The sequence below is a fragment of the Terrapene carolina genome, unplaced genomic scaffold, assembly GCF_002925995.2.
Source record: "Terrapene carolina triunguis isolate 2854851 unplaced genomic scaffold, T_m_triunguis-2.0 Scaffold194, whole genome shotgun sequence".
NCBI classification, from domain to species: Eukaryota; Metazoa; Chordata; order Testudines; family Emydidae; genus Terrapene; species Terrapene triunguis.
The window spans coordinates 5,953,315-5,980,741 of record NW_020664545.1 but is presented as its reverse complement, the minus strand read 5'-3'; the positions used below and the strand labels follow the sequence as shown (position 1 = coordinate 5,980,741).

Sequence of the window (27,427 nt, the reverse complement as noted above, 5' to 3'; positions counted from 1 at the left end):
GAACCCGTCCCACAGGCTTTCTCAGCCTTGAATCTCTGGAAAGCTGGTGCATTCATCTAGAAATCAGGGGGGACCCCAGAAAGTCCAGGGCAGGGAGCCCGGAGGTGCTTACCTGGTAACCTGCGTCCGGGTGTTAAAGTCAAGAGATCGCATGGAGCGCAGCACTTCAATACAGCCCATGTACTGGAAGAGAAAGGGGTTGAAATCAGCCAGGCTGCAGTGCGCTGCTCAGATCCCCAGGTTAGGGGGGGAATGGGAGCTAGCTCACCCCGAACAGCTTACGGAATTCATCAGCCCCTCTCTCTCCTGGGGGCCTGCGGCTCAGCACGGGTCACTAGCGGGAGGGTTGTTGGCGTAGCGAGTTCAGAATGACCCTGCCGCGGTAGGGCATGGAGAAGTCAGTCTCTCTGCTTCCCCTCACCTAACTGCAGCAGGGGCAGCAGAGAGAAGCTCCCAGGCCCTGAGGTGAGGAATGGAGCAGGGGCCCAGGAGTACCCCCTAAGGCTAAGGGGACGTCTACACTGCAGTGAAGGACCCGTGGCACCGGGTCGGGCAGTGTAGACGTACCCTTGGGTCGGGCAGACAGTCGGGCTTGGGCTGGAGCCCGGGCTCTGGAATCCAGCGAGGGGTGCAGAGAGAGGGCATCTCCGAGGCTTTGTGTCTCTGAGCACATTTCATGTACGGACTCCCACCCTTTTGCCCAGCTGGGGGGCACGTCAGAACTCTCTGGGGAGGCCAGAAAAGCAGCCCCTGGGTGGACCATAGCCCGGTACCCGCCGGTGGGCAGTGGGAGAGGCTGGGGCCAGCCTGGAAGGAAGGAGGTGGGATGCTGAGCCTGGCTACTGCAAAGGTCCCTTTGTTTTGTGCTTTCCTGAACTTTGTCTATAGGACTCTGTTACCCTAGGCAGGGCTGAGCTGTCTAGTGACGTGGCTGGGAGGGGCAGGTCATACCGGCAGTGCAGGGGGGCGGGGGGTAAACTGAGCCAGAGCATGTGAGAGGCTAATCCTGCCCCGCCTCAGCAAGCCGAGCTCCTTACTCACTCTCCCGATCGACCGGGCCCCTCGAACGGTTTGAGGATGTCGGTGCCAGGGAGAAGGGGGCCAGGCTGACACCTCTGTCTGCACCGAGCAGGGACAGAGCAGACAGCGTCCGGGCAAACTGCCCACGCACCACCCACTTGGCAGGCCTCAGCCCCGAGCTGGAAGGGAGCCTGCCTCTAAGAGCAAGCTCCGTCTCCACTGCGGTCAGGCCTTGGCTTCTCCGCTGAAGCGGCTAGCAAGGGGGCCAATTAGTGCCAGTTGCCATGGGGCTCTGTGCAGCATCGACACCTGATAGACAGCGGACTGATACCCACGAAATTCCTCCCTAGCTGGGAACGTCGCTCTGCCCCCCTGCCAGCCCCCACCACTCTTCAATGGCGCATTAGCTGCCTTTCCAGCAGGCGCTGCCAGCGAGGTCAGTTTAATGGGGCTTGGCAGGGCTCCAGGAGAAAACGCTGGAGGCAAAATGTATGGCGGCTGATTAGTGCCACGGCAAGCTTAGGGCCGGAAAGAAATTCACTCGGATCATCCCGCCAGGTGCTTGCCTCCTGCAGCGCTCGCCGGCTTGTCCCTTGCTAGCGGTGATTAAAATGGACATCCTCTGCTGCGTGGGCGATGGAGGAGCTGAGTCTAAGAGGTTCTGAGCAACCCCAACGCTCCTTGGTCTCAGGATCAGGACCTTTATCCTGGCCTTTCTCTGATGGGCGGACACCTGGGCCAGAGCCTCAGCTGGCGTAAACTGGGAGAGCTGCCTTGACTGTGCTGATTTGCCCCTTAGAGCGGGGGCGGGGTGTCTTTGCCAGCTCTAGTTACTTTCATTTCAAGGCCCAAGCAGCAGCTTGCTCCCCATCAAAGTCCTGTCTTCTGGGGAGGTTGGAGAAGCGGGGGGGGAGACAGGCCATGCCCTACTGATGGTCCTGCCTTCTGCTGTGCCACTACTCTAAGCTCTGGGGGGTGGGACCGATGCAGGAGGATACACCAATGTTTTCGTGCTGGGGATAATGGGACTTTGCCCTTGGATGGCTCCCTCCAGCACAGGACACCCCCCCCCCCCCAAAGACTTTTCAAATAAGTCTGAGTCTCCCAAGGCCCCTGCAAATAAGTGTCTTTCTCCCCATTTTGCAGAAGAAGGAAGCTGAGGCAACGAGACAGTGTCATAAGTGACTTGCCCTCGGTTGCCTGGCAAGGCAGTGGCAGAGCTAGCTCTGCCAGCTGAATTATGGGCTAGGGGGAGGTGTTCCGGCCTGTTATACAGGAGCCAGGCGCGATTCTCATAATGATCCCTTCTGGCATTAAATTCTGTGAATCTCCCGATTCCAAGGCCTGTGCTTTACCCACTGGACCATGCCCCCTTCTTCCCGCCCCTGAGCTTTGACTCCTGCCCTGTGCTCTCCCCCACTGGCATTCCAGCTGCTGCGGAGACGGAAATGTGCTGCCAACCTACAGCCTCCCCTTCCCTTTTAGCGCAGGCTTTCAGCCTATGCAGCCTCAAGCCTTCACTTTAGTCGGAGCTCGTGGTATCCCCTTTCGACTTCTTTGCTCCCTGTTCTATGCTGCAGTGTAGTGGCTAAATTCCACCCCAGCGATGGCTGCATTTGAGTGGTGGGCAAAGAGAGCTGTACAACAAGTGCTTTGGGATCCTTTGGTAAGGAAAGGCACTGTTATCAATGCTTCTCTTCTCTCTCTGTCCCCAACTCCACGCCCCTCTCTCTGCCTTCTGCCAACCTCCTCCTATGGCTCCTGTAGAAACTGCCCGCACTGAAGGAGTTCACCTCGGCGCATTTCCCTTTAAATCATGTTAGCTCTCAACCACTGTCCCACACATCAAACATCTGATGATCTATGATGGGGCAGAGAGAGGAGAGAGACAGAGGCTAACCGGAGACATGCTGCCCTGCTCCTCCATCTCGCCTGCAGTTGTAAATTACCACAAGTTAATTGAGAATAAGACAAGGAGCCAAATGCCATCCGCAAATGCAATTACAAGTGTCTCACCCTTTCAGTCCCAACCCTGGAGCTCAGAGCACTGTGGTTGAGACTGACCTCCATAGCATCTGGCACCCCCCGAATCTCAGAGGGCTTTCACAAATGAACCCTCACAACTCCTTTGGGAAGTAAGTACTTATTATTATTATCCCCATTTTGCAGATGGGGAAACAGAGGCACGGGGGATGTGATTTTTTTTTTCCCCAACATCAGGCAGCAAATCAGTGGCAGAGATCTGAATGGAACCCCACCGTCCTGGCTCCAAGTCTGGGGCTGTAACTACTAGACCCCCTTCCCCTCCCAAAACTAGGGCTAGAACCCAGGAGTCCTGCCTCCCATCTTCATGCTCTAACCCCTAGACCATCTGGAGAGGTGGGTCCATATCAAACCCACTCCACAAAATCACTCCCTGGGCTAGGGGTGTGGAACTCTGGAGATAGGCCTAAACCAAAGCCCTGGATCCAAACTTCACGGCTGGCCCTATTTCTAGGATGGGCCCAGATTCATCCCCTGTGAAGCCTGGGGGATTTGAACTCAGATCCCAATCTCAGGGCTGGAGCAGAGGCCCCCATTGTGAAGAAGTTTGTTAAACTTCCCCCTCCTCCCTTGTCTCTTGCTAGCCAGCTACCTCTGGGGTAGGGGGAGAGACTGCGCTGGTGGGTCCAGGCCAGCTGCAGGGCCAGTCAGTATCCCCAGAGGCACTGGGAAACAGGAGGGTCTTCTGAACCTTCCCCATCCTGTTTAGGACACTCAGCTGCCACAAGGCCTTGCCAGGAAGACCCCTCCAGTGCCGTGGCAGCAGACTCTCCCCTGCTGGAGACCGGCCTTTCCAGCCCCTGGCTTTCTGGTGTATGAATGCGTCTACACGGTCTGGCTATTCCAGCCCCGATCCTGCACGCTTAGCTGTGTGGACGGACCGGAGATCAGGACCTTGGGCCCAGGCTCTCAGAGGTATTTAGGCACCTAACGCCCATGGGGTTTGTCTGCACTGCAGCTGGGCGCGAGCCTCCCAGCGCGGGTGGACAGATGCACACGAGTTCTGCGTGAGCTAGCGCGCTCAAAATAGCAGTGTGGAAGTTGTGGCTCAGGCGGAGACTTGGGCTGGCCACAGGAGCTCGGGGCGGGGGGGCTCAAGAGCCCGAGCTGCCTAAATACCTTTGAGAGTCTGGGCCGGGGTTTGTAAACCCCTGGTCGAGGAGCATCAGCCTGCTTCGAAGCGGCGTCTTTCTGTGAATGCTGCAGGAGCCAGCTGTGGGCCCGGGGCTGGGGGAGGCCTTTGGGGAATAGACACTCTGAGTGAGGGGCTCCTGGCAAGCAAGGCTGGACGGAGCGTGAATGGGGCCCACCAGAATGTGCCACGGACGCCCCAAACCCTGCTGGGGAGGCTGGCTCGTGCTTTTCAGGGAGTGGGGAGGCAAATCTCTCTCCTTTCTCAACTAACCCCTAGGGCCTGATTCTGCCCGACCTCATGTCGGCAGTTACACCCGTGCAAAGCAGCGGGGAGATCTGGCTACCACCTCAGCCAGCACAGATGGGCCCAAGGGGCCTCCTTTGGCCTGCAGGCTGGGTAGGTTTCCTCTGGTGGCTCTCAGAGCCTAGGAGCAATGAAATCAGTGGAGTCGTGTTGGGTCCAGACCACAGCATCAGGCCCAGCGGCGTTTGCATGGGAGACGAAGACTAGGACACCCCCCTTCCCCCCTCCCCCCGCAGCAAAACCATTTCCATGGTCAGGCGTAGGCCCCAGTTTTAAGAATGGGAGTCACGGGGGGGGGGGGGGGGTCTTGCTGGTGTGTCTGCCCCACGGTGGCTTCCTCTGGGGGGATGGGGTTGTGAGTATGTTAGAGTGCAGGGTGCGCCAGGCCCAACCGAGCCCTTTGGAAACCAGCCCATCACCATAGTAACTGACCCCCTCCCTATCTTTGATGCATTTATCCTCACAACCCACTGCGAGGCGGGGCAGGGCTATTATCTCCAATGTATAGACAGGGAAACTGAGGCAAAGCTCGACTAAGTGACTCACCCAAGGAGTCTGTAGCACAGCAGGGAATTTAACCCAATTCTCCCAAGTCCTAGCCTAGCACCCTAACCACTAGGCCCTCCTTCCTCGGCCCAGCTGTACACAGATACTTAGGGGATGCTTAAGGGGTGGCTTAAGCAGGGCTGAGTCTGCCCTTGCTGACACTGCCACAAGTCAGGAGGAACTCCACTGAAGTCCATGACAGTGGTGTCAAACGGGGGTGAAGGAGAGCAGTAGGAGGCCGTGGGTCTTTGGTGATGTCTTAGGGTTGACACACTGGGCTGGGAGTCAGGAGAGCTGGATTCTGCTCCTCGCTTCACCACAGAGTCACTGTGCGACCGTCCCCGTTTTGTGCCTCAGTTTCCCCATTTCTGGCACGGGGGGGTAGGAGTAACAATACCCCCCGCCACCGCAGGGCTCAGTTCATCAATCAGTGGCCGGAGATCCTGGCCCAGTGAAGGACGAGGTCTCAGTGCTGTTGGCAGCCGAGTACGGTTTCAGGCTGGCTAAGCAGCAGTGCGCTCGTTTTAAACCATGTGCAATCGCCCGGGCAAGGCCAGGTTGCCCCAAAGGGCCCAAGTCGTAATTACATCCCAGCTACCGTGGTGTCATGGCGACGGCCTTTGACGATGTAACACAACCCCTCCCAGGGCAGGGTGATCGGCTGGGCTTTGAGACCTTGAACAGAGGAAACTTGGATGAGGAAGCCTTGAAAACTCTGGGGAGCGGGGGGAGGGAAATCATCCCAAACTTCCCTCTACCCATGGCTGGGGGCACCTTTCCCCTTCCCGGCTGCCAGCCCCTAATGACAGGATCCCAGGGATCCGAGTGCCGCGGCAGCAGACTCCCAATTCAATGCCAGCTGCAGAGATGCAGTCAGCATGGGACAGTGGTGGGCACCAAGGGGAAGGGGGGCCAAAGAAACGGGCTTACCCTGACGATGTAAGAGACCCCTGGTCCCAGGACCCGTTCGTCCGGATGGAGCCAGCCCTGCGCCGGTTTATTGATGAAGCTACCTTTCCGGTTCCATTCCTCTCCGGCCAGTTTGACCCCCTCGACCCGAGCTGTCTTCCTCCCTCCCCCTCCTCGGAACCGGTTCATCACCTGCAGAGAACAAGGAGAGTGGCAGACAGGCTCACAGGCGCTCAGGACAGCAGCCAGGCCGGAGGAGGTACCTCCTGCCTCTCCGGGGCCCCCGGGCTTAGCCGGGGACGACAGGTCCTTGCTGGCGCTGGAAGGGCTGCGGCTCAGGAAGCCGGAGGGGCTGGAGAACTTCCACTGGGGAATCTTGGGGATCAGCATGCAGAAGGTGGTCACGGCCTCCTGCTCCTCCGGCAAGCGAGCTTCGCCCAGTGGGGGGCACGGGTGGGCCAGGGAGGCGGGCGGCGAGGGGGCCGGGGTGGCCGCCGCGACCTTGCTGCTCATGGCTGGGTCCTCCGAGGGCGTCACTGAGCCATTGCGAAAGCGCCCATACTTGGGCTCCGTTAGCATGCCCTGCTGCTGCGTGTCTGGCTAAGTGCTTTTAGAGTGCTCGCCGGGCGCGCTCTGTGCTCCTCTCTCCAGCTCGCTGGCTCGCCTGCCCCCCTCCGGCCCCCACCCCTCGCTCCTCTCTAGGGAGGCTCCACTCACACAATGATGTCATGGTGTTATTGCTCATCTGCCAGCAGCCTGGCTGCTGCAGACCTGGCCTGCGCTGCTCCACCACCACATAAACAGCCGTCTCTGCCAGCACTGGACAGAGGCAGAGAGAGGAGCCCGGCCGTGGCTAGCCAGGGGCTCGCTCACCCCAATGCAAGGTGCAAGGAAGGGAAGCCCGGATCAACACAGCACCTCTTGGGGTGGATTTGCCTAGCACAGCAAGCCCTGGGGTTAAAGGCCAGCGGGGTGGGGGCGGGAATGGCTGATTTTCCACCTTCCCACTTTCCCCTCCACAAAGCCAGCTGGGAGTGGGCCTAAAGGGCTGTGGGGACTAGGAAAATAGCCTGATTGCTTTCACATGCACCTGCTGCTGCTCTCCTGCTCCTTGTCTCAGGCCAAACAATGGTGCCAGGCTCCAGCCACCTGTGATGGGGGGGAAGGAATATGGGACCCTTACATGGGGATTATAGATCCGTGGATTATAAAATGTATTATGGGACCATTATGATCGTCGACTCTAATCTGACCTCCTGCAGGTCACCGGGCAGAGGAGTTCACTTGGTGATTCGTGCGTCAAGCCCAACAACTTGTGGGTGAGCTAGAGAGCACATCACCAACCAGTGGGGACTTGGATAGGGGCTGGCTCACCAACCAACCACAGACTTGGATAGGGACTGGCTCACCAACAATCCGGAACTTGGATAGGGACTGGAACACCAACCAATCCCGGACTTGTTTAGAGACTGGAAAACCAACCAGAGACTCGGATAGGGACCACCATCCAGTCCGGACCGGAATGGAGACTGGTTCACCAACCAAGGAGAGAAGTGAATAGAGATTGTGTCATCCTGAATCGCCCTGTCACATTCCTGATACTTCCTTTCCACTGATGTCATTTTGTAGCAATTGACTAGATAATGGGTGGGACAGATTCTGCCCTCAGTTACATCCTGTGCAACTGAAACGCAGTGGCTGCATGAGTCACATCACCTTATAGAAGCTAGTCCACACAGAGGATAAGAGTCCTCTACTGCTGCCAGCTAATGGAGTAATCCTTTGGCTCAAGTGGCAGAGGCCTGGATACTGGCCTCACAGACGACCTGTACCTGGACAGCGTGATCCAGGTCCCACCTGCCAGGGCCTATGTGCACCACGCAGCATTGTCAGTGGGGCAGCCCTAGAGAATTCAGCCCCACACATCTCCCTTTAAAATGACACTTCCTCATGGGAGCCTTAAACCGTCTGGATTGATTCACACTAGAACGAAGATGGCCACCTCCTCTGTGTGGCATCATGTAGATGTGCCCTTTGTACACTGCTCCAGTCCAGCCATTGCAGGGTTAATGGGCTGTAAGTAGCAGGCATACAGGCTAAGGTGGAGCCAGGGAAGGCTGCCGCCTTCCTACTGGGAGCTATTAAAAGTGAGGCAGGAATCTTCACTCGCGCTAGTTTGCAGCTTAGGCCGCATATTTAGCTGGAGTGGAGACAGGGCCGCTTCTGGAGCCCGGCTGCTTGGCTCGCTAAGCTCCTTGGAATTTGTTCTCTCTGCCTTTACATCCAAGTCGGCGTTTGTTCCAGGGATTGGCGTGAGAGCTCCGTGATGCCCTGCCGCACAACATGGGCTGCCTTATTTCTTTGCTTCGGAAACCAGGGCTCTTGTTCGCTCTGCTTTATCCTGCACCTGGAGAAGAGCCCATCGCCTGCATGTTTATTTGTTTCGAGGCTTTGTGCAGTAAGGAGCGGAGTAACTCTCTCTCTCCTCTTTGCCAGCGAAGGGGAAACTCTCACCACTCAAAAGAATACATTTAGCCTCCCACCACCCTCCCAAATCAAATTTGCGCCTGTTGCTCAGAGAACCCACAACTCCATTCAATGTCCAGGGGGACATTGAACGTTCTCAGCCCTTCTAAAAACCAGCTCAAAATATCCTACCTGTATTCTTAGTAGCATCTGAGATTTAAAACACTAAGGGCCTTATCCTCAGCTTGTGTCTGTGAACATAGCTCCGTTGATCGCACCCTAAGGGGTTCTGTCTATGATTTTAACTGCTTCCCGGCACTGGAGTCTTTGCGCCTCTTAAATACACCAATGAAGTTAGCATTTTAATAGATGAGGAGCCAAGATACAGAGAGATGAAGCGACTTGCCCAAGGTCATGCAGGGCTTCTGTGGCAGAGCTGGGAATTGAACCTAGAGTTCCCGAGCATCTTAATCACAAGTCCATCCTGCTAAATGTTCTTGTCAGCCTTTGCACTTTGCAGGGCTTGGGGAGTGAAAACAGGCTAGTCAGTTTCATTCCTAGTGGCTGTCACCCTCCAGCGATGGTGCACTGATGCCCGGAGCTGCCCTGTTTGCCTTGCAGGGGGACGTTTACCTCTTTATCAAAGCTGCTTCCAGCTGGATCTCGTCTCTTTAAAGTCACGCACGCATTCCCATGGCTCTGGGGCTTTGTGAAGTGGTACGTGTCACAGAACCTATGGTTTGGTTCCAATTTGACCATATGGTGCCCGCCCCTTGAACAAACTGAAATTTAATTACTTTCCTGATCCACATAGGATCTTCCTCTGCAGATGATGATGAAAGGAAGGTAGGTAACCTGATATCTTAGCTACCCCCCCCCCCGAAAGAACCCGCATAAGGAGTGGGGGCCTCATACAGATGACAGCCACTAATGACACATGAATTAAAAATCAAAGCCTTCCCCACGGGGCTCTTGTTTTCCAACTCCAGAATGCTTGTGTGACTGTTTCTTTGTTTTCTCCTTACTGTCTCTTTCTCTCTCTCTTTTACTGGCAGGTGATGGGGCGAAAGCCAGTAATTGCTCTGAGTCCGATCAATAAAGCAAGGTAATAGAATTACATGCGCGGTTGCCATATGAAGAAGTGCTTCTCTCTCTTTTGGTCTAGTGGTTTTCTTTTCTTAAACAGCCTTAAGAACCTGGAAGGGAGAAGGGGCTCTGATGTTCTTTAGAGCTGCTCCAGAAGATGTTCAGACCCTGGGTTCCAATGTGCTTTGAAGGATAGAGCTTGGTTGGGGGCGGGGGGGAGTTATGTGTTCCTTGCTAGATGCAATTTCAGATCTGTTCAGACATCTGCTATCATATTGTCTGTAGGCATCTGACTAGGCTTTCTTCATCATCTATTAGATAAGCAAGATTAGGTCTGGGCAGGACTTGGATTGAAGACTTCCACTTAAAGCCCAGGGTTACTGGGGAGGCACTGCCACATTTGGAGCTGGTTCTTCTATTTAACTTCCTCTCTTATGTTGGGCAGTGCTGCCATGGTGCCATTTAATAGCGGCTGCATTCCACCCCAGAGGCAGCTGCATTTCAGGGCTGCGTGAAGCAATTCTCAGACAGTTTGTTGCAGGCTTTGGGCAGAGGCAGCGGTGCCGAGAGGCCTAGAGATCTGTGATTAGCGAGGACAGGGCACGCAGGGGCCTTTGCCAAATAGGGGCCTGATTCTCCACTTTCCTACAGCCCTCGATCCCAGTTCATGGTGGGAACGAAATGGTCCCGATCAGAATGGTAGCATGTGAGGTCGGGATTGTCCAGGAGTCTCCAGGAATTACAGATGACTCTTGAGTGAAAGATGATGTGAGGAAACCTCCAGGAATACATCCAACCAAAATTGGCAACTCTAGGCACCGGTGTAAATGACAACGGGAGGGTCAAGGCAATGGGGCAATTGCCCAAGGTCTCCAGAGGTGCCTGTATGCGGCGGGCCAGGCATCATGGGGCCTAGTTCCTTGTGCTTTCTTTACCACCCGTAGGCTGGATGAATTATCTGACCACTCCTCCAGCAGAGATCCATCAGCCCTGCAGGACAATCCATGGCTCTCCCTGAGCCAGTGCTCTCTGCCTTTGCCACTCCAACACCTCCTGGGCCAGGCAGGGACTAGAATAGAAGCTCTTTTTCCTGGAGTAATCCCCGGAGATGCAGGCTGCTCTCCTCGGCAGAACTCCCTGGCGGCTGAGAGATTATTTCCATCTCCTCTGCAATCAGCCTTAGGCCCTGGAGACTTATTGAGCAGCTGGGGCTTTCCCAGCCTCTGCTTCTTTAGGTCTGATCTCAGCCTCCTGCGGTCTCCTAGAGCAAAGCAGCCCAGCGGCACTACACCATTCATACCAGCAGAGTCCATGCAGTACCCGCGGCTCTGATCCCCCTGATCCATCCCTGTGCCAGCCCTGGGACAGGTGGAAGCTGCTACTCCCTCCCCTATTCTGCCACTGCTTGGCGCCAAGGTGCCGGCTAGAGCAGCTCTGGAGATGCTCTAACTTGTACCTTCTGCTGCCGGTGCCCCTCTGGGGCTTGCAGTGGTTGCAGGCTGACACTGCCTTTGTCTCTTGCTGGCTGCCCCACCCAAGAGCACCGCCTGGGCCAGAATTTCCTTGAGCAAGGGGTTGTTCTGCACTGCTGGGAATTCACCATGGGGGATGCGGTCCCTTTGCACCAGCGGCATAGGGATTAATTCCTCCTTTCCACCCCTCTTCTCCCTGCTTAGCCTCTATCATTGCACCCTTGCTTTGTCCTCAGTTGGGAGCGGATGTCTTGCCCGCATGGCACCGTAACCCCTCTGCCTGCCCAAGGCCAGTGCACTGTTGCAAGCACTCGACTCCTCGGTGCTGAGCTCCAAACCTCCCGCCCCTGGGCCGGACCTCCAGCCTGGGCCCCAGGTCACTGTGCCAGTCCCCTGCCCCTGGGGTGGAGCTCGGACTTCAGTCCAGCTCTGCTTTGGAAGGGAGCTCCAATCCTGGATGTAGAATTCCAGCCTTTGGCTTGAAGGCCCGTTCCCGGGTCCTCAGTGCAGAACTCTGCTCTCCATCCCTGGCTGTTGTGGAGACAATCCAAAGACCAAGGGGAAAGGTAAGATGGGATGGGGAGGGGACCGTCAGAGGAGGCTATTGTTAGAAGCCGAACATGAAAACAAAAGTCTGACTGCCTCACCGCCGGCAGCAAACAATTTATCCATCAAAGAGCCATCCAAAGAGGAACACAGGGTCCCTCTGATCTGGCTGCACGTCGTGGCAGCTGGGTTGTGTCTGCAGGGGGCTCCCGGAATGAAAGCTAAACCACCCCGCACGCTGGGCAGAAGGAAGTGATTTGCAGGCGGCGGCGTTTCAAAGGGGAGCCGGGAGGCAGCCCCAGCCAATCCAAGGGAAAATCAATTGACATTTTCTTACATGCTCAGATGCAAGGAGGAGAGAAGAAAAATCGCAGCCGAATGGCTTCATGCACAGCCCTGGGTTTGACGGAAATTGTTGGACAGAGAAGCCCTGGGGACCAGTGCAGCTGGAACAGCCACCTCCCTGGGACAGGTGACGGAGAGCAGCAGTTATAGCAATGTGGCTCTGCCCCCAGCCCCAATCCCAAGGGCAATGTGCCCACTCAGCAGCCCCAGGGATCCGGCAGAAGCCAGACTGAGGAGGAAGGATGGTCTAGTGGAGAGCTGGGTTTAATTCCTGGCTTATGAACGACTCTAGTCTCACCTTGGGTGACTCACTTAAGCCTGACCTGCACGCAGTTTTTGTACCGGTATTAATATGTCCATTCAGGTTGTGACATTTCACCGATAGTCTTATATCGCTACAGCCCCACAGTGAAAAAGTATAAAGGTGCCTCACACCACTAGGGCTTACTCTCCTTCCCACCGAGGAATAGCTATACTGGTGTGAAACACCTTTAGCCTGGTATTGGTGTGTCCAAACTAGCAAGGTTGGCACCACTTTAGTTACCCCAGCAGCATTAAAGCAGTAAAACTTTTGTGTGCAGACGAGGCCTTAATCTACTCTCTGCCTTGGTCCGTCTCGATCCGTCAGGGCACTTCTGGGGCCCTGGTCACTGGATGTTTGAGCTGCCTGCGAGCTTTGTCCTTGCAGTGCCCCGTAAGGTAGGGAATTGTTATCGCCATGGTACAGCCGGGGAAACGCTAGGCTGACTGGCTCTAGGCTGAGCTGTGCTTCAGGGTTGCTGTCAGAACGTGTATCGCCCAGGGCTGACGGGTGCCGAGAAATCCGCAGGGGTCGTGCCAGTCTCTTCTCTTAGCTTCTTATCCCTGGCTCCTTCCTGGCATGGGAGCACAAGGGTGAGGTATTCCCCCAGATTGTACCGAGTTAAGGATGCTGTGTAATGGACGCGTTCTGCTCCAAGGGACAGCCCTGGGCCAGAGCAAGGAAACTGGGCAATCTCGTAGCATTGTCTGAGCGTGGCTGAGAGCAGGACTTACCCCAGGAGTCTGATCTTGACAGTGGCCCTTTGTCCTGCCCCGTTGCTCGGCTTCATCTGTGCACCAAGCCCTGAATCAGCTGCTCCCACCTGGGGGCTTTGTCTTTGATTCTTCCTCCACTGGCAGCAGCTTTGGCCTGGCACAGCTGGGCAGTGTGAACGCACTGAGCCATATCCACACTTACGCTCACCTGTACGTGCATTGCACACAACCGGTCCGGGACCCAATGGGGTGTGACGTGAGGTGAAGTGAAGCAGGGCCTGGCAGCACCAATAGCCACCTACACTCCCCCACGCACTATACCTAGATGCACACAAGTACAAGGTCACAGGCATCGCCTCTGTTCTCAAAGGGGCTTAAACATTTCCCTCATTTTGGTCTCTGTGCAGGCGGGGGAGGAGTATGGGGCCTGTGGGTATGGCTGTGTCAGCGGGAGTGTATGGTGGGTATGTCTGTTATTGTGTCAGTGTGAGGATGTGTTTCCGTGCGAGAGAGTGTTTGTGTGTGTGTGGGGGGGGGATGTTGTGCAGTGTCACTTCGGGGAACTGTGTGAATGGATAAGGGGCTGGGAGACGCACATTCTGGTGTATTAATATGTTCTTGCATCTCTATGGGCCCTCTGAGCCACTTCACACACTACCAAAACGCAGCCAGCTCTGGGGTGGAACACAGCCGCCGCTCAACAGCACGCATTGCTCCAGAACAGTCTGTCTAATCTTTGGTTTCAGAGTAGCAGCCGTGTTAGTCTGTATCCGCAAAAAGAACAGGAGTACTTGTGGCACCTTAGAGACTAACAAATTTGTTAGTCTCGAAGGTGCCACAAGTACTCCTGTTCTTTATCTAACCTTTGATCTTTCTAGAGAACCAGCCAGGGTAGAATCAGGTGTTAAAATACAACAGAAGAATAGCAGAAGTGACTTCTGATCTCATAGTCCTAGTGGCTGAGTATTCATATACAGGTTTGTTGTTTGTTCTGTCTCCCTGCCTTTTAGCATTTAGACCTGGAGGTGAAGAGTCCCAAACGCCTCAGTGGGTGGGAGGCGTGTCAGACGAGCACGGTGCAATTCTACCCTAACTAGAACTGGGCCAGGACACTGAGGCTAAGCACAGCTCTCTCTACGGCCTTGCTGGAGCTGGGGGTCACTACCTAGCTGCATGGCAGAACCCCACTCTCCCTTATGAAATCAACACAACCCACTCCGTAGTAGAGATCTCCCAGTTGAGGAGTGACTGGGCCTGACGCTGCTTCATTTGCGAACAGGACAGCAGCTTGAAGTAGAGAGCCTCCAACCCCGATAACTACACACACACACACAAAATTCATATAGGACTTACCTGTTGCCAGCAACCGATCTCCCTCTGACGGCACCCACTTCACTCTCGGAGGAAGGGCTGCTGAAAGCCCGTGCTGGTAAGTTCTCCGTCAGCGCTCTGACTTGAGTTCAGCTGCAGTTTGTCCGCTGCTCTCACCACTTCCTCTGGGCTCTCTGCAGAGAGTGGCTCCCCTATCTGCTGCCTGCTTGTTGTTTCCCTCTGTGGGCCAGCAAATGCAGGCGGGAGGTTAATGTTTATTGATCAAGGGGAAAATAAACATGCGAGAGGGCGGAGAGAGGTGGTATCTATTTATTTATTTCAAGTCACCCTAGGTGAAAGCGGGGCCCCCCTCGCCAGGCAGAGGCCCAGTGGAAACTCAGCAGATGTAACTTATTAGAAAGAAATCAGCAAATGATTAATTGGCCAGGGCTGGTAGTAAAATCCAGGCCACGTAACAGCATGACTGCATCAGGCTCCCAGCATCCTCAACCACCCTAGGGAAAGAGTAGGCGATACAGTGGGGGAAGGCCTCGATAGAGCCACTCTCTCTGGAGAGGTTTTGGAGCTGAAAGAGCCACTCCATCCCCATCCTCAGGATGCTGGCTTCTTAGAAGCCTGGTTTCAGCTGTCATTACTGTGCGGAAGTGCCATTCCCAGCTTGTTCTCACGCCCTGCACACGCAGCGTGTGGAGTACAACCTCTTCCCTTCCTCAGGTCGGGCTTTATTAATACACTACCAAAATTAACCTGGCATAAAGTTCGGCTCAGATCTTCTCCCCAGACCTGGCTGCTCCTCCCGCTGCACTGCTCAGCCCACACCCTAGATCCTCTCTCCCCAGAGCGCCACTCCCACCTCCCGTTTCCAGGTGGGGTAACAAACCGCCTGCCTCGGCCAATCAGCACAGCCCACTTCACCCTTTCCCAGTAGGATCAACGCCAGCTATGGGATAGGGCATTTTCAAGCAAAGCCTGCCTGTCTCTTACATTCATAGATCTGAAACCTGGGCCAGGTTCACTGAGGTTGGTAGACCTGGGGCTAGTCCACGCCTGGTTTTACACAGGTGACACATGGTCCAAAGCAGGGGAGAATCAGACCCAGGCTTTGGGTTTGACTCTTCACGCAGAGAATGTGAGACATCTCTAGAATGTGGCATTATTATTGTTATTAATCTGCCAGTAACACCTCATGGCCCTGATATGCTAAGCCTTGCACATACAAACAAGTAACCCTGAATACCCACTTAGTGTACGGCACTTAGGCACCGAACACTTTTACAGCTATTTTATAGGAAGATTATCCCTCCCAGATCAGGTCTCTAGGACTTTCCCATATAGAAGACTCCCCACGTAGGACTAGCTCCACTTGGCACAGCTGCGTTGATGTGTTAGCAGGTCCACCAGCCTTGGAACTATGTCGATTGATCCCAGCTGAGGCTCTGGGTACTCGTGCCCAGGAGACGCTCACCCTTGGTCTCACAGCACAAAGGCAGACATCGGTGGGAGGATAGAGGGTGTATCCCCTGCAGCAACCAATAGGGCGTAAGGAGATGTCTCTGTTATGTTGCATGGGGGTTAAAATGGCGAGGAGCATCAGTGGTGTCAGGGAATAACCCAGGGCAAGGCAGCCTGATCACTCAGACCTTGGGGATAAAGGCGACTTGGGGTGCTGCTTCGCACAGCAGATACCCAGCCCGTCTCTGAAGGTAGGTGGAAGATCTTTCACACGTGCGGCGGGAGCCCATCCATCCCCTCCTGCGCAGAAGGAGCTGGAACCGTTTGCCACATGGGATCTGCTGGTAAGTGTGACAAAGTTCCTCCTCTACCTTGGTGGGTCCTGTGCTTATTGGTGGCTTTTGCTAGCCTCAGAGATCTTCCTGTGTTGGATCAGGAGTTGGGAGGTTTGGGGGGAACCCGGGCCCGCCCTCTACTCCGGGTTCCAGCCCAGGGCCCTGTGGACTGCAGCTGTCTAGAGTGCCTTCTGGAATAGCTACATGACAGCTACAATTCCCTGGGCTACTTTCCCATGGCCTCCTCCCAACACCTTCTGTATCCTCACCACAGGACCTTCCTCCTGATGTCTGTTAACACTTGTACTCCTCACTCCTCCAGCAGCACATCCTCTCACTCTCAGCTCCTTGCACCTCTTGCTCCCAGCTCTTCACACGCGCACCACAAACTGAAGTGAGCTCCTTTTAAAACCCAGGTGCCCTGATTAGCCTGCCTTAATTGATTCTAGCCGCTTCTTGATTGGCTGCAGGTGTTCTAATCAGCCTGTCTGCCTTAATTGTTTCCAGAAAGCTCCTGATTGTTCTGGAACCTTCCCTGTTACCTTACCCAGGGAAAGGGGACCTACTTAACCTGGGGCTAATATATCTTCCTTCTATAACTCTCCTGTAGCCATCTTGCCTGACCCTGTCACATAAGTTATAACCCCCATCACACCTGCCTCCCAAATTCATACAGCCCCGCCTCCTAGCACAGGACAGAACCGGTGTCTGGGACCAGGGACCAAGTTCTCTAGGGACACTATCAAGATGGCTAGTCATGTTGTCTTCCCCTCCTCCCCTTCCCATCCAGCGAGGTGGATCCTCTACTGATTTACATCCATATAACTCAGGCTATATCCCTTGACACCAGTGAAGGGTCTGTGCTGCGGTCCTTCACGGGGTGTCAGTGGCTGAGCAGGAAGGAACAGGGAAGGAGGCGCCTACGCCAGTGGTGTTGACACTTGACAGCTCTGTGTGAGGGCTAGCAGGGTGGTGTGGTTTAGTGCAGAAAGGTCAAGAAACCTAGGGCGTGGGGGTGGAGAGCTGCGATGCAGCAGGGGAGGCAGAATTTCAACATCTTGTCTTTCGTTGGTTAGTAAATTTATTCTGAACCTGAAGAACCTCTGTCACCCTTGGAAACTTTTTTGTACGTTATAAATGATGCTAGTGAATAGCTCAGGCCCAAACGTTGTTAAAAATACACAGGGGAAAGGTGGGGTTAAAAACCTATTACAACAGAAATAATTCCATTCATCAGGGCCCAGGGGGTGGATTGCAAAGGTCCCCCCTGCAGGGCTGTAAACCCAAACGCAAAGGCCTGGTACTGCCTTAGAACCTGAAAGGGAACTGACTAGATACTGCAAGTGAAACTAACCAGCCTACTTTCACTGCCTTAGGCGGGAGAAGAGCAAAAACCAGCAGCAGTAATAAACGGTGGGAAAGTAAATGTGACAATCGAACCCGGAGGAATGCCAGGGAGGGGGCTAGAAAGCGGCACCTCTTTCCTTTCCCCCCTCTCCCCTGCCTGCCCTGAAAATATCTTTAGAGAGATACGGTGGGGGAGGTAATATCATTTATTGGACCATCTTCTGTTGGTGAGAGAGACAAGCTTACGAGCCACCCAGAGCTCTGCGTCAGGTCCACACTGCATACAAACACAGTCTTTGAAATTCTTCTTTGTTGACCCGTTTAGTAAAGAAACTTTGGGTCTCCAAGAGGGAAGATCAGAACCCAGTTCGTGGAGGCTGTTAGAGAATCAAAGCATCACAGAGGCGGAAAAAACTTAGGGTTGCCAAATTTGGTTGGTTGTATTCCTGGAGATTTCATCACATGAGGACATAATCGTTAATTCAAGATTAATCTTTAATTCCTGGAGATTCCAGGCCAATCCTGGAAGGTTGGCAACCCTAGGAAAACTTCTCCCGCTGCAGAGCAGTGCCGGGTGGTTCCCTACAGTTCCACAGGGTTTGGACGGGCCCAGTTTTAAATGTCTCAAGTGCTGGCGCAGCCGCTGCTTGGAAGCTCTCCCAGGACTGCTTGGCATGGGCTGGGGGCAAAGCGAAGAGCTTCCAGTCTGAGTCACTGGAGATCCAGTAGATCAAGGCAGGGAAGGTAAATCAAGGCCGGTGACCTGACGCCAGGGAATTGCTGCCCCACTGGGAAACATCCACAATGAGAGGAGTGACAAATTCGGAGTGCCGGACACCCAGGGAGTAGGCTGGGGCTCTTGTCCTGTGGGCGGTCACCTTTTCGGGGCTGTGCGTTCCAGGCCCCGGTGTCCGGAAGGCGGCCCCGGGCGCACTGCGTCGCCCCCGAATGGAGAAGGCGGGTGCCCGGTGCAAGTAGGTGTTGGGATCTGTCCTGTTGTAATGGCCGGGGCCGGGCGTTTGGGACAAGTCCTCAGAAAAGCCACCATGTTTGTTCCGCCCTGAGATGGTGACACTAGGGCTGGACGGTTTGCTGGGGACCCCGGAGCCCAGCAGCGAGGGGAGAGTGTAGCTGTTCGGGGCAGGGACGGGATCCACCCGCCGGTACTTGGTACGAGATCCCATGGTGAAAGACGGCGGCCTGCGCTGGGTGACAGGTGGGGCTTTCTCTGGACTGTACCTGCCTGGCCCAGGGGTCCGTGGCTGCACTGAAGGAGACACAGCATTAAACGCTAAAGCTGGGCGCAGTCAGGAACAGGAGCTCGTGCCCAGCACCGCGTCATGTCACCCCGATAACGCTGGATGTGGCTTGCTGCCGGTGTGGAGTCTAGGATTTCCCAGGCCAGAGCGCGCTAGTCGTCTGGTCTCCTGCCTCCACTGGGGGCCAGTTCCTGTTGCACCAGGAGAGGCCTTTCAGCTCTGCATAGCCACTTCCGATCCAGCCCTGGTGGGGCAGGAATGCCCGCTCCTACCAGGTCAGGCAACTGAATGAACTGGCCGTCACAGGCCATCCTCTGCTGCACCAAAAACCTGACCCATGGTGTCTGCTGCACCAAAGCCGACCCCAGAGTTGGCACTGATTCGCCCCTGGAAACAGCCTCAGCCCAGGGCTGAATGGGCCATTCTCACCCTTAGGGGGCTCCCGCGAGGAACAATGGCGGAGGAGTGGCTTGCCCTGAGGATAAAGAGAGGCCCGGGGTTGCCGAACCAGCACTACATTCAATTTAAAAGCAACCCAAAGAGCTGCTGACGCGACCAAACCAGCCACCCGTGTGCTCCCCACCAACTCCTAGCCCAATGGAGGCTTTTGATGCTCTTCCACTCACCCAGGGTCTTTGATCTCGCCAGCATGGAATAGGATGGGCCTCCGCTCCTGCCAAAGCGAGTGAGTTGCGGGTCCACGTAATAGCAGGGACCTGGGCTTGAGTCTTTAAAGTACACTGACAACAAAAGGGAAAAGCATAGAGCCATGGGGCGGCTGGGAAGATAGGCCAGCGCTTTCTCCTACGGAGTGGGCCAAATTCATGCCTGATGTAACTTCAGTGGGATTGTACCAGGGATGAATTTGGTCATGGGCCTGTCGGTCACATCTTAATTGGATTGCGCATCCCAACTGGGCCATATTCTGATCTGTTACACTGTTATAATCCCGCTGATTTCCATGGAGTCATTCTGGATTTATGCTGGCCTGAGATCAGACTCCGGCCCCTCCTGGGGAATGACGCTGGAGTAAATAAAGGTCTTTGATTCCCACTCACGTACACCGGTGTAAATCAAGACCTCCACTCAAGTCAGTGGAATTGCATCCGTATAAAAGCCGCAACTATGAACTCAGATCCAGGCCTTTGATCATTTGTAAGCAACATCAAGAGCTTGACAGGGCTGCAGGGGAGGGCAGGTGTCTAGCCCTGGTTCTGCTGCTCCTGATCTTAGGAAAATCAGTTTCCTCAGCTGTACAATGGGAATAAAGTTACTCCCCAGTTCGTTGAGATCCACAGCTGAAGAGTGCCTGTTACAACTAGCTGTCACAACGCTGCTGGGTACGTGCAGTCATAACCTCCACTAATCGGGCACGCTTCTGTCATTTTTAGTAGCGACAGCTTTTCAAAATGCCAGGCCAGTGGGGCTCACTGCTTTGAGGCTAAGGTCAGGACAGCGTGACAGCTGCATTCAGAGATGAGTGACAGAAGCCCCTGATGGTCGTGGGCCTGCATTTCAATGACCCGGCGGAAGCGGCACGCTCTGACAGAACGGGGAGGGGATGCAGTTTGGCCAGGAGGGGTATGGTGCAGGGACAAAAGGTGTATTGGTTTTAATTACAAATCCTATTGATCTTGAGAGTAATGTGCTTTTGGCCTCTCAGCTCTGGCTCCCTGCTTCACCCTGTGCATTCTTGTTTTGGAAATAAAGAGCCGTCAGGTGGCTGTGCTCTCCGCCTGGTCAGCTGAGATAATGCAGCTTCAAAGTTGCCCTGTTCCGGCACACTCATGGTAACAGCAAAACTGTACACAATGGCAAAGCACAAAAGATCCGTGTGCAAGAAGTTCTCCTAGACACAGACAGAGAACACAAACCCACATATGGGCAACACACACACACACACAGAGAACACACCCACACTCCCACAGGTGATACACACACACACACACAGAACACAGAACACACACACACACGGGTAATACACACACACAGAGAAAACACACACATACACACAGAACACAAACTCACACATGGGTGATACACACACAGAACACATGCACGGGTGATATACCCACACACATGAGTGATACACACACACAGAGAAAACACACATACACAGATGGGTGATAAACACTCACAGGCAGGACACAAACCCACACATGGGTGATATAAACAGACAGACAAACCCACACTTGGAGGGTACACACACACACACACACACTGGGGTACACACACAGAGATGGGATCCAAACACATATGGGCCATATATACACATGGAGGGGAGGTATACACACATGGGTGCGGTATACACACACATACTGATCTTGGACTCAGTGCCTGAGCGGATGCTCGGAGGAAGGGCTGGGAGGTGGGTGAAGTGACACTGGATACTGTGTCTCGAGAGAGAGTGGGTCACAAAGACTTACTGCCATTGTTGAGTCTCCTGTGAAAGGAATAAGCTGGGCTGGTTAACTTGGTGTAGTCGTGGTTGACAAATCAGACAGTAGGAGGCAGACGGTACTGTCCCGGCCCAGGGCCTGGCACAAACCAACAAAATGCACATGAGTTAATAATGTGTCAGAAAACCAGACTGCCATCAGCAATGTAGCCTAGTGGTTAGAGCAGAAGCAGCCAGGACTGCGGCGTTCTGTCCCTCGCGCTGGAAAGGAGCGTTAGCTAGTGATCTGAACCCAGGACTGAGCGCTAGGATGCCTGGGTTCTGTGCCCAACTCTTGGAAATGAGTCCGAGCTGGTGATTAGAAGAAAAAAGCTAGGAATTCCTGCGTACTTCCCCAGACTCGGCCATTGACTCCAAGGAGGACCTTGGGCAAGTTGCTCAACCATTCTGTGCCTCGGTTTCCCCACCTCTAACGCAGACACTGTGAGAGTTCTCTATCCTCCAAGGGGGACTTGACAATGAAATTATTTCGTGTTTGCGAAGCACGCTGAGATGCTCAGATTCAAAGGCACCGGAGAAACATTATTATATTGCTTCAGCCCGGTGGAGTTTTCATATAGGAAGTTGCCGATTGCTGTCCGCACAGAACCCCTGATGCTGTCACATCAGAAGAGAGATTGACGACGCGATTCTCTGAGACAGGGACTGTCTTTTTCTGTATCTGTACAGCCCCTAGCACCATCGGGTCCTGGCCCATGGCGGGCACTCCTATGTGCTACAATAACAAATAATTCATACTAATCTATTAATTCGCATATGTTGTTAGAGCAATCGCCTTCCATTTGAAGCTGTTTCAGCATCAGGGTTTGGGGGGGGGGTCCGTATTTTACGTGCAGGGCACACAGCTGAAGTTCCAATTTGGTGCAGCCTTTGAGCAGGGGATGTACCGCCACGAAGGGCATGTCTAGTCTCCAATCACAGACTGTGATTGCAGCTCACACAGACCTACCTGAGCTCGCTTTGATCTAGCTAGCTCGGGTACTGGAACAGTGGGGCCGTATTAACATGGACTCCTACAAGCCCACCTGGAACCCTGGGTAATTACTTGCAGGGCTAGCAAGCTAGCTCAGGGTGACTTGCCCTCTAAGAGGTAGTGGGCACGTGTGACTCATTACCTGCTGCCCAAATTGGTCTTATGGAAGGCGCCTTATAAAGGGGGGAAACAGGAAGAGGAAACGGGGGTGAAAATATCAGGGAACTGGGGTAGTATTAGAAAGGTGTTGTACCATTGCCTGCTGGAAGACCCAGGGCAGAATGAGAGACTATAAACCACTAAGTAGTTAGATTTAGATATAGATTTTTCAGCCAACTCTGCTTTGCCATAGAAAGAAAGAAAGAAAGAGCAGGCAAGAGCTAGGGTGGAGCTGAAAGGCTTGGAGCCTCTCCTGGGAAAAGAGGGAGGGTGGAGTGGAGGGGGGCGGGGAAGTGGGGGGGGGAGACTCCAGCTGGGGAATGGCCCAGGGAAGAGGAGGGTGGAGTGGGGGAAGGCCTGCAGGACTGTGTGTTGTTGTGAATTGTAAATTAGACCCAGAAGGAGAATGTTTTAACGACTCTGGACTGGAGGAGGTGACTTAAGGAGCCCCTGAAGAAGGTAAACTGAGGGCAGGGCTCGCAGCACCATGCTTTGCCAGAAGGGGGCGCTACAGGGCAGGCATGCCCAATGATACATGTGCTGAAACTCACTGCTGCCAGCTACATTAAAGCTAGCTCAGGTACATCGACATGAGAGGCAGCCATGCCCTAAGAAACGGAGTTTCTCTGCTGTCCAAGGATGCAGTGTTGGGGTACCAATTTGAGAAGGGAACAGATAGAATTCCAGCAGCGGATACACACGCGCTTACAGAAGCAACGGTGGAACTAAAGCATCTTTCATAAGCCAGTCATCGAAACGCCTGCAGCTCCTACTTCAAGAGGAGTGAAGTGACAGCACTAAGGAAAGTGCTGCCTGAATCCAGAGCACTGTAATGAACAGAAATGTTACAGAACCAAGACCAACTACCTCCCACCAGCTCCTGTTTCCAGCAGTGATTTCTAACGATTTAGCACTTATGGGACACTTGACATCTTGACAGCAGCTCTGAACAGACATTTCAGCTTCACCACATCCCCTCTGTCCCTGCTGTGAGGTAGGTCAATTTTACAATCCCTCTTTTCACAAATGGGGAAACTGAAGCACCAAGCAGGCCAGGAATTTGCCCCAGGCCAGCTGCGCTGTGGTGCGGTTGGGATGGGCCCATCTCAGAAATAAACATATCCAGACCTTTCAGGATCTTTAAAACAGAAACAAACAAAAAAACACTCTCTCAAATCTGATTCTCTAAAGGAGCAATTTCCAGGTAGGTTTCATAAAGTTCCTTTGCTGGGCTGCCCGCCCAAAGTCAGGAGATTCATTGCTATCATCCATTATTTTAATGATGTATATTGCAGTCATAACAATAATAATCCCTCACTTTTATATAGCCCTTTTCATCAGCAGATCTCAAAATGCTTGGCAAAGGAAGTCAAAATCATTATCCCTGTTTTACAGATGGGGAAACTGAGGCACAGTAGCACCTCTAGGTCAGCTTCCCATTTTGCTAAGGGCCGTACAAATGTACAGGAAATGACAGTCCCTCTGAAGTTATTTATTAATTTATTTACAGTAGCACCTAAAGATCGAGGCCCCCGGTGCTAGGCACTGTACAGACACATCATAAAAAGACAGACCTGCTCCTCATTGCTTACACTCTCGCCCCACGCCAAAGGGAACCGGGGGCTTCACAGCAAGCATACCGGTCTCATGAGCAGCGATGGTAGGTGCCTTTCTCCACCCCACCTCTGCCATCCCGGACACGGCGCGGATGCACAAACGGAACCAATCCTTTATCGGGCCGGGCTCTCTTCCCCGTCTCTTGCTCTCCCCCAGCTCCAAAGCTACTGCTGATCCTGAGCACGAATGCTAACAGGCGGGGATTTCTGTCTGCTCTGATAAAACCGCCCTGCAGGGATGCAGGAGAGAAAAGACCCTGGCAGTGGGGTGTTCCCAGAGGAGCCCAGCCTGAGACGCTTGCTGGATCCCTGCTGCGGGGAAGTGTTAGTCCATCAGCACTGGTGACAGCCACTGGTCGCTTGACACAGAGCGCTCGCTGAAAGCAGACACCCATGGAGGAGGGACCGGGGGTGACATTGTAAACTTATCCCCCACACACACTCGACCAGTGATGCAAGATTGATGCCCACTTAGCAACCCTGCAGGCCGATGGCGAGACAGCTGCTTTGCCCTGCTCGCTGGAGCATGACGCCTTCTGTTCCCCAGCTGCTCTCCGAGGGGGTCAGGAGGGCGCATTAGATTCTGATGAGCGCAGCCAGCATGGGGAAGCGTTGCCTGGTGCGCCGAGAAATCCACACCGTGCTTGGCGGGGTTAGGTTGCTGCCGTCCGCTTGATGCTTCTGGGACTTGTCAGGTGTCCGAGAGGCTGGTGCTTGGGGCAGAGGTTGGCCCTTTTCCTTTGTACGGTGTGGGGTGGGTGCTGGATCGCTGGCCTGCACGGATTGTGGAGGATCAGCAGCCAGGGACTCCCTTGGACATGGCAAGTGGAGAGTCCCAGCTCCTGACCTGTGTCATGACGGCTCAGAGGAGCAGAGTGCAGAACCAGCGAAGGAGACGGGAGAGTTAATGCGGGTGCAAGAATACCCCCATTCCTGGGCGCTTGTGATTTTTGGTGTCACTGGCAGCTGAAACTACGGCAATGAAACACCCTGCAAAGGAAAAGACCTGGGGCCAAATTCCCCACTGCCCTCTCCGGTGTGTGGTCATTTACACCAGGGTAAAATGGCTCATAGATTCATAGCTTCTAGGACTGGAAGGGACCTCGAGAGGTCATCGAGTCCAGTCCCCTGCCGGCATGGCAGGACCAAATACTGTCTAGACCATCCCTGATGGACATTTATCTAACCTACTCTTAAATATCTCCAGAGATGGAGATTCCACAACCTCCCTAGGCAATTTATTCCAGTGTTTAACCACCCTGACAGTTAGGAACTTTTTCCTAATGTCCAACCTAGACCTCCCTTGCTGCAGTTTAAGCCCATTGCTTCTTGTTCTATCCTTAGAGGCTAAGGTGAACAAGTTTTCTCCCCCCCTCCTTATGACACCCTTTTAGATACCTGAAAACTGCTATCATGTCCCCTCTCAGTCTTCTCTTTTCCAAACTAAACAAACCCAATTCTTTCAGCCTTCCTTCATAGGTCATGTTCTCAAGACCTTTAATCATTCTTGTTGCTCTTCTCTGGACCCTCTCCAATTTCTCCACATCTGTCAAATGCTGATTTGGTTTGCGCCAATGACGCAGTGGTGCAAACGACAGCAAAGAGAATCGGCATCTAGGCCCGGAGAGGGAGAGCGGGGCTGGCAGAGAGCAGAGCACAACAAAGGGTACCTCTACACTGCGATGAAAGACCTGCAGTGAGGCCGCAGCTGGCCTGGATCAGCTGACTCAGGTTCATGGAGCTTGGACTGCGAGGCTATAAAATTACCATGTAGACGTTCAGGCTTGGGCTGGAGCCTGAGCTCTGAGACCCCGCGAGGCAGGAGGGTCCCAGACCCTAGGGTCCAGCTTGAGCCAGCTGTTCGACATGCCAGGGTGGTTCATTATTTTAGAAACTCGGAAACCTCTCCAAGTTGAGTGTCACGTGGATTGTGAGGTGCTCAGATCCTACAGGTAATAAGTAGTTGGGACAGATCCAGTAGTGTCCTGGCCGAACCTCATGGAATCATGTTAAACCTCATGGAATGAAGGTTAAGGATTTTGGGAGTCCGTTGTCGTGAAAACGCAAATGTTCATGGGCTAGCGTGGGGTTGTATGGAACCTCTTTAGGCGAGAGGACACGATTAATGAAATCTCTGGAAGATATTAGGGACTTCAGAGGACTTGGGCGGGGGGGGGGCAATATGAGCAAAGTGTATTTCCTAGGAAATACTTGGGGGGGTGGGTGAAGGAAATGCAAATGACCCACCTCAAATCCAGCCTTTTGAAGCAGAGACTCATTGTTGCCTCTTCATGGGCAGTTCAAAGACCTCTAAAGGGTGAACGAAACTTTTCCAGGCTGTGATGGTTCTCAGCTGAGGGTGTGATGAACTTGAAACCAGGTGAAAATCCCTGCCAGTGCCCATGTTGGAGAGGCGGGATCTCGGACCAGTTTAGTAGCAGCAGCAGTGATCTGTAGGAGCAGCAGTGATCTGTATGCTCTGTATAACCTGTATGTTCAAAAGGTCTGTTACACCTTCCCCCCTTTCATCTCCTCTCCCTCTTTGAATACCTGTGAAGTGGAGGGGTCCAATAGGGGCAGGGAGGGGGCAGAGTTGGGGCAGGGACTTTGGGGAAGGGGTTGGAATGGGGACAGGGCAGGGGTGGAGTCAGGGCAGGGACTGGGGGGCGCGAGCACCCACCGGCATTGGGAAAAGTTGGTGCCTATGGTGTCTGGGACTCTAATTAGGCAGCGCTCACACACCCATTGCATGGACACTGTCCAAGGTGGAGTGTGACCAACCAGACGCAGCCAAGTCATCTCTAGTTTGACTATTTGCGGTAAATATGCCCAATGGCCTGTGATGGGACACTAGACAGGGTGGGATCTGAGTTACGACAGAGAATTCTTTCCTGGGTGTCTGGCTGGTGAGTCTTGCCCACATGCTCAGAGTTTAGCTGATCGCCATATTTGGGGTCGGGAAGGAATTTTCCTCCAGAGCAAATTGGCAGAGGCCCTGGGGGTTTTTCGCCTTCCTCTGCAGCGTGGGGCACGGGTCACTTCCTGGAGGATTCTCTGCACCTTGAAGTCTTTAAACCATGATTTGAGGACTTCAGTGGCTCAGACATAGGTTAGGGGTTTGTTGCGGGAGTGGGTGGGTGAGATTCTGTAGCCTGCATTGTGCAGGTGGTCAGACCAGACGATCATAATGGTCCCTTCTGACCTTAAAGTCTATTACCTAGTCGCAGGCCATGAGGAGCAGGACCTTAAAAGGGGAAGAGGCCATGTGCTCGGCAGTGCACTCACAAGATTGTACCTCCCATGAAGACCCTTCTCCCGGACTGCCTGGACAGTGGCTCGCCGCGTTGCAATCCATCGTGCCTTGGGAAGACTTACCTTCATCGCCCCGTCCATCGCTGCGCTGTGGGACACTTACCTTGAAGGATCCTGACATCTCCAGTGCCGTGCCTGTCCTGGGAGTGTGAGTGTGTGAGTGTGACCCCCCCCTCCCCCTTCTTTTGAGCTTAGCTATCAGAATAATAAACATGCTGCTTTCTGCCAAACTCTGGTGGGTCATTAGTCCTCCCTAAGCTTACTAGCTGGCCCAATTTCGGGTAACAGTACGCGGA

General features: G+C 54.0%; 2 protein-coding genes across 6 annotated transcripts in view; both read right to left on the bottom strand.

Annotated features, from left to right (window-relative positions):
* Positions 1-14,472, bottom strand: part of SHC2 (SHC adaptor protein 2) — a 28,553-nt gene extending 14,081 nt beyond the window's left edge. For 4 of the 5 annotated variants that reach the window (XR_002909580.3, XM_024222451.3, XM_024222458.3 and 1 more), the window contains exons 1-2: positions 5,978-6,486; positions 113-183 (exon numbers count right to left, since the gene is read on the bottom strand). Coding sequence is in view for 4 of the 5 variants with exons in the window: in XM_024222451.3 (XP_024078219.1) it covers positions 113-183; positions 5,978-6,469 (563 nt within the window). In the remaining variant the exon portion in view is untranslated. Of the gene's footprint in view, positions 1-112; positions 184-5,977; positions 6,487-14,241 lie in introns of those variants that run through there. The other variant, XM_024222473.3, reaches the window with a different exon arrangement.
* Positions 14,473-17,552: 3,080 nt separating this feature from the next.
* ODF3L2 (outer dense fiber of sperm tails 3 like 2) lies at positions 17,553-27,200 on the bottom strand. Its single transcript, XM_029912283.1, has 4 exons — positions 27,195-27,200; positions 20,296-20,462; positions 19,240-19,441; positions 17,553-18,616 (listed from the first exon to the last, which is right to left on the bottom strand). Exons 1-4 carry the CDS (start codon positions 27,198-27,200, stop codon positions 18,104-18,106), a joined length of 888 nt encoding a protein of 295 aa, XP_029768143.1. The 3' UTR covers positions 17,553-18,103.
* Positions 27,201-27,427: the final 227 nt, after the last annotated feature.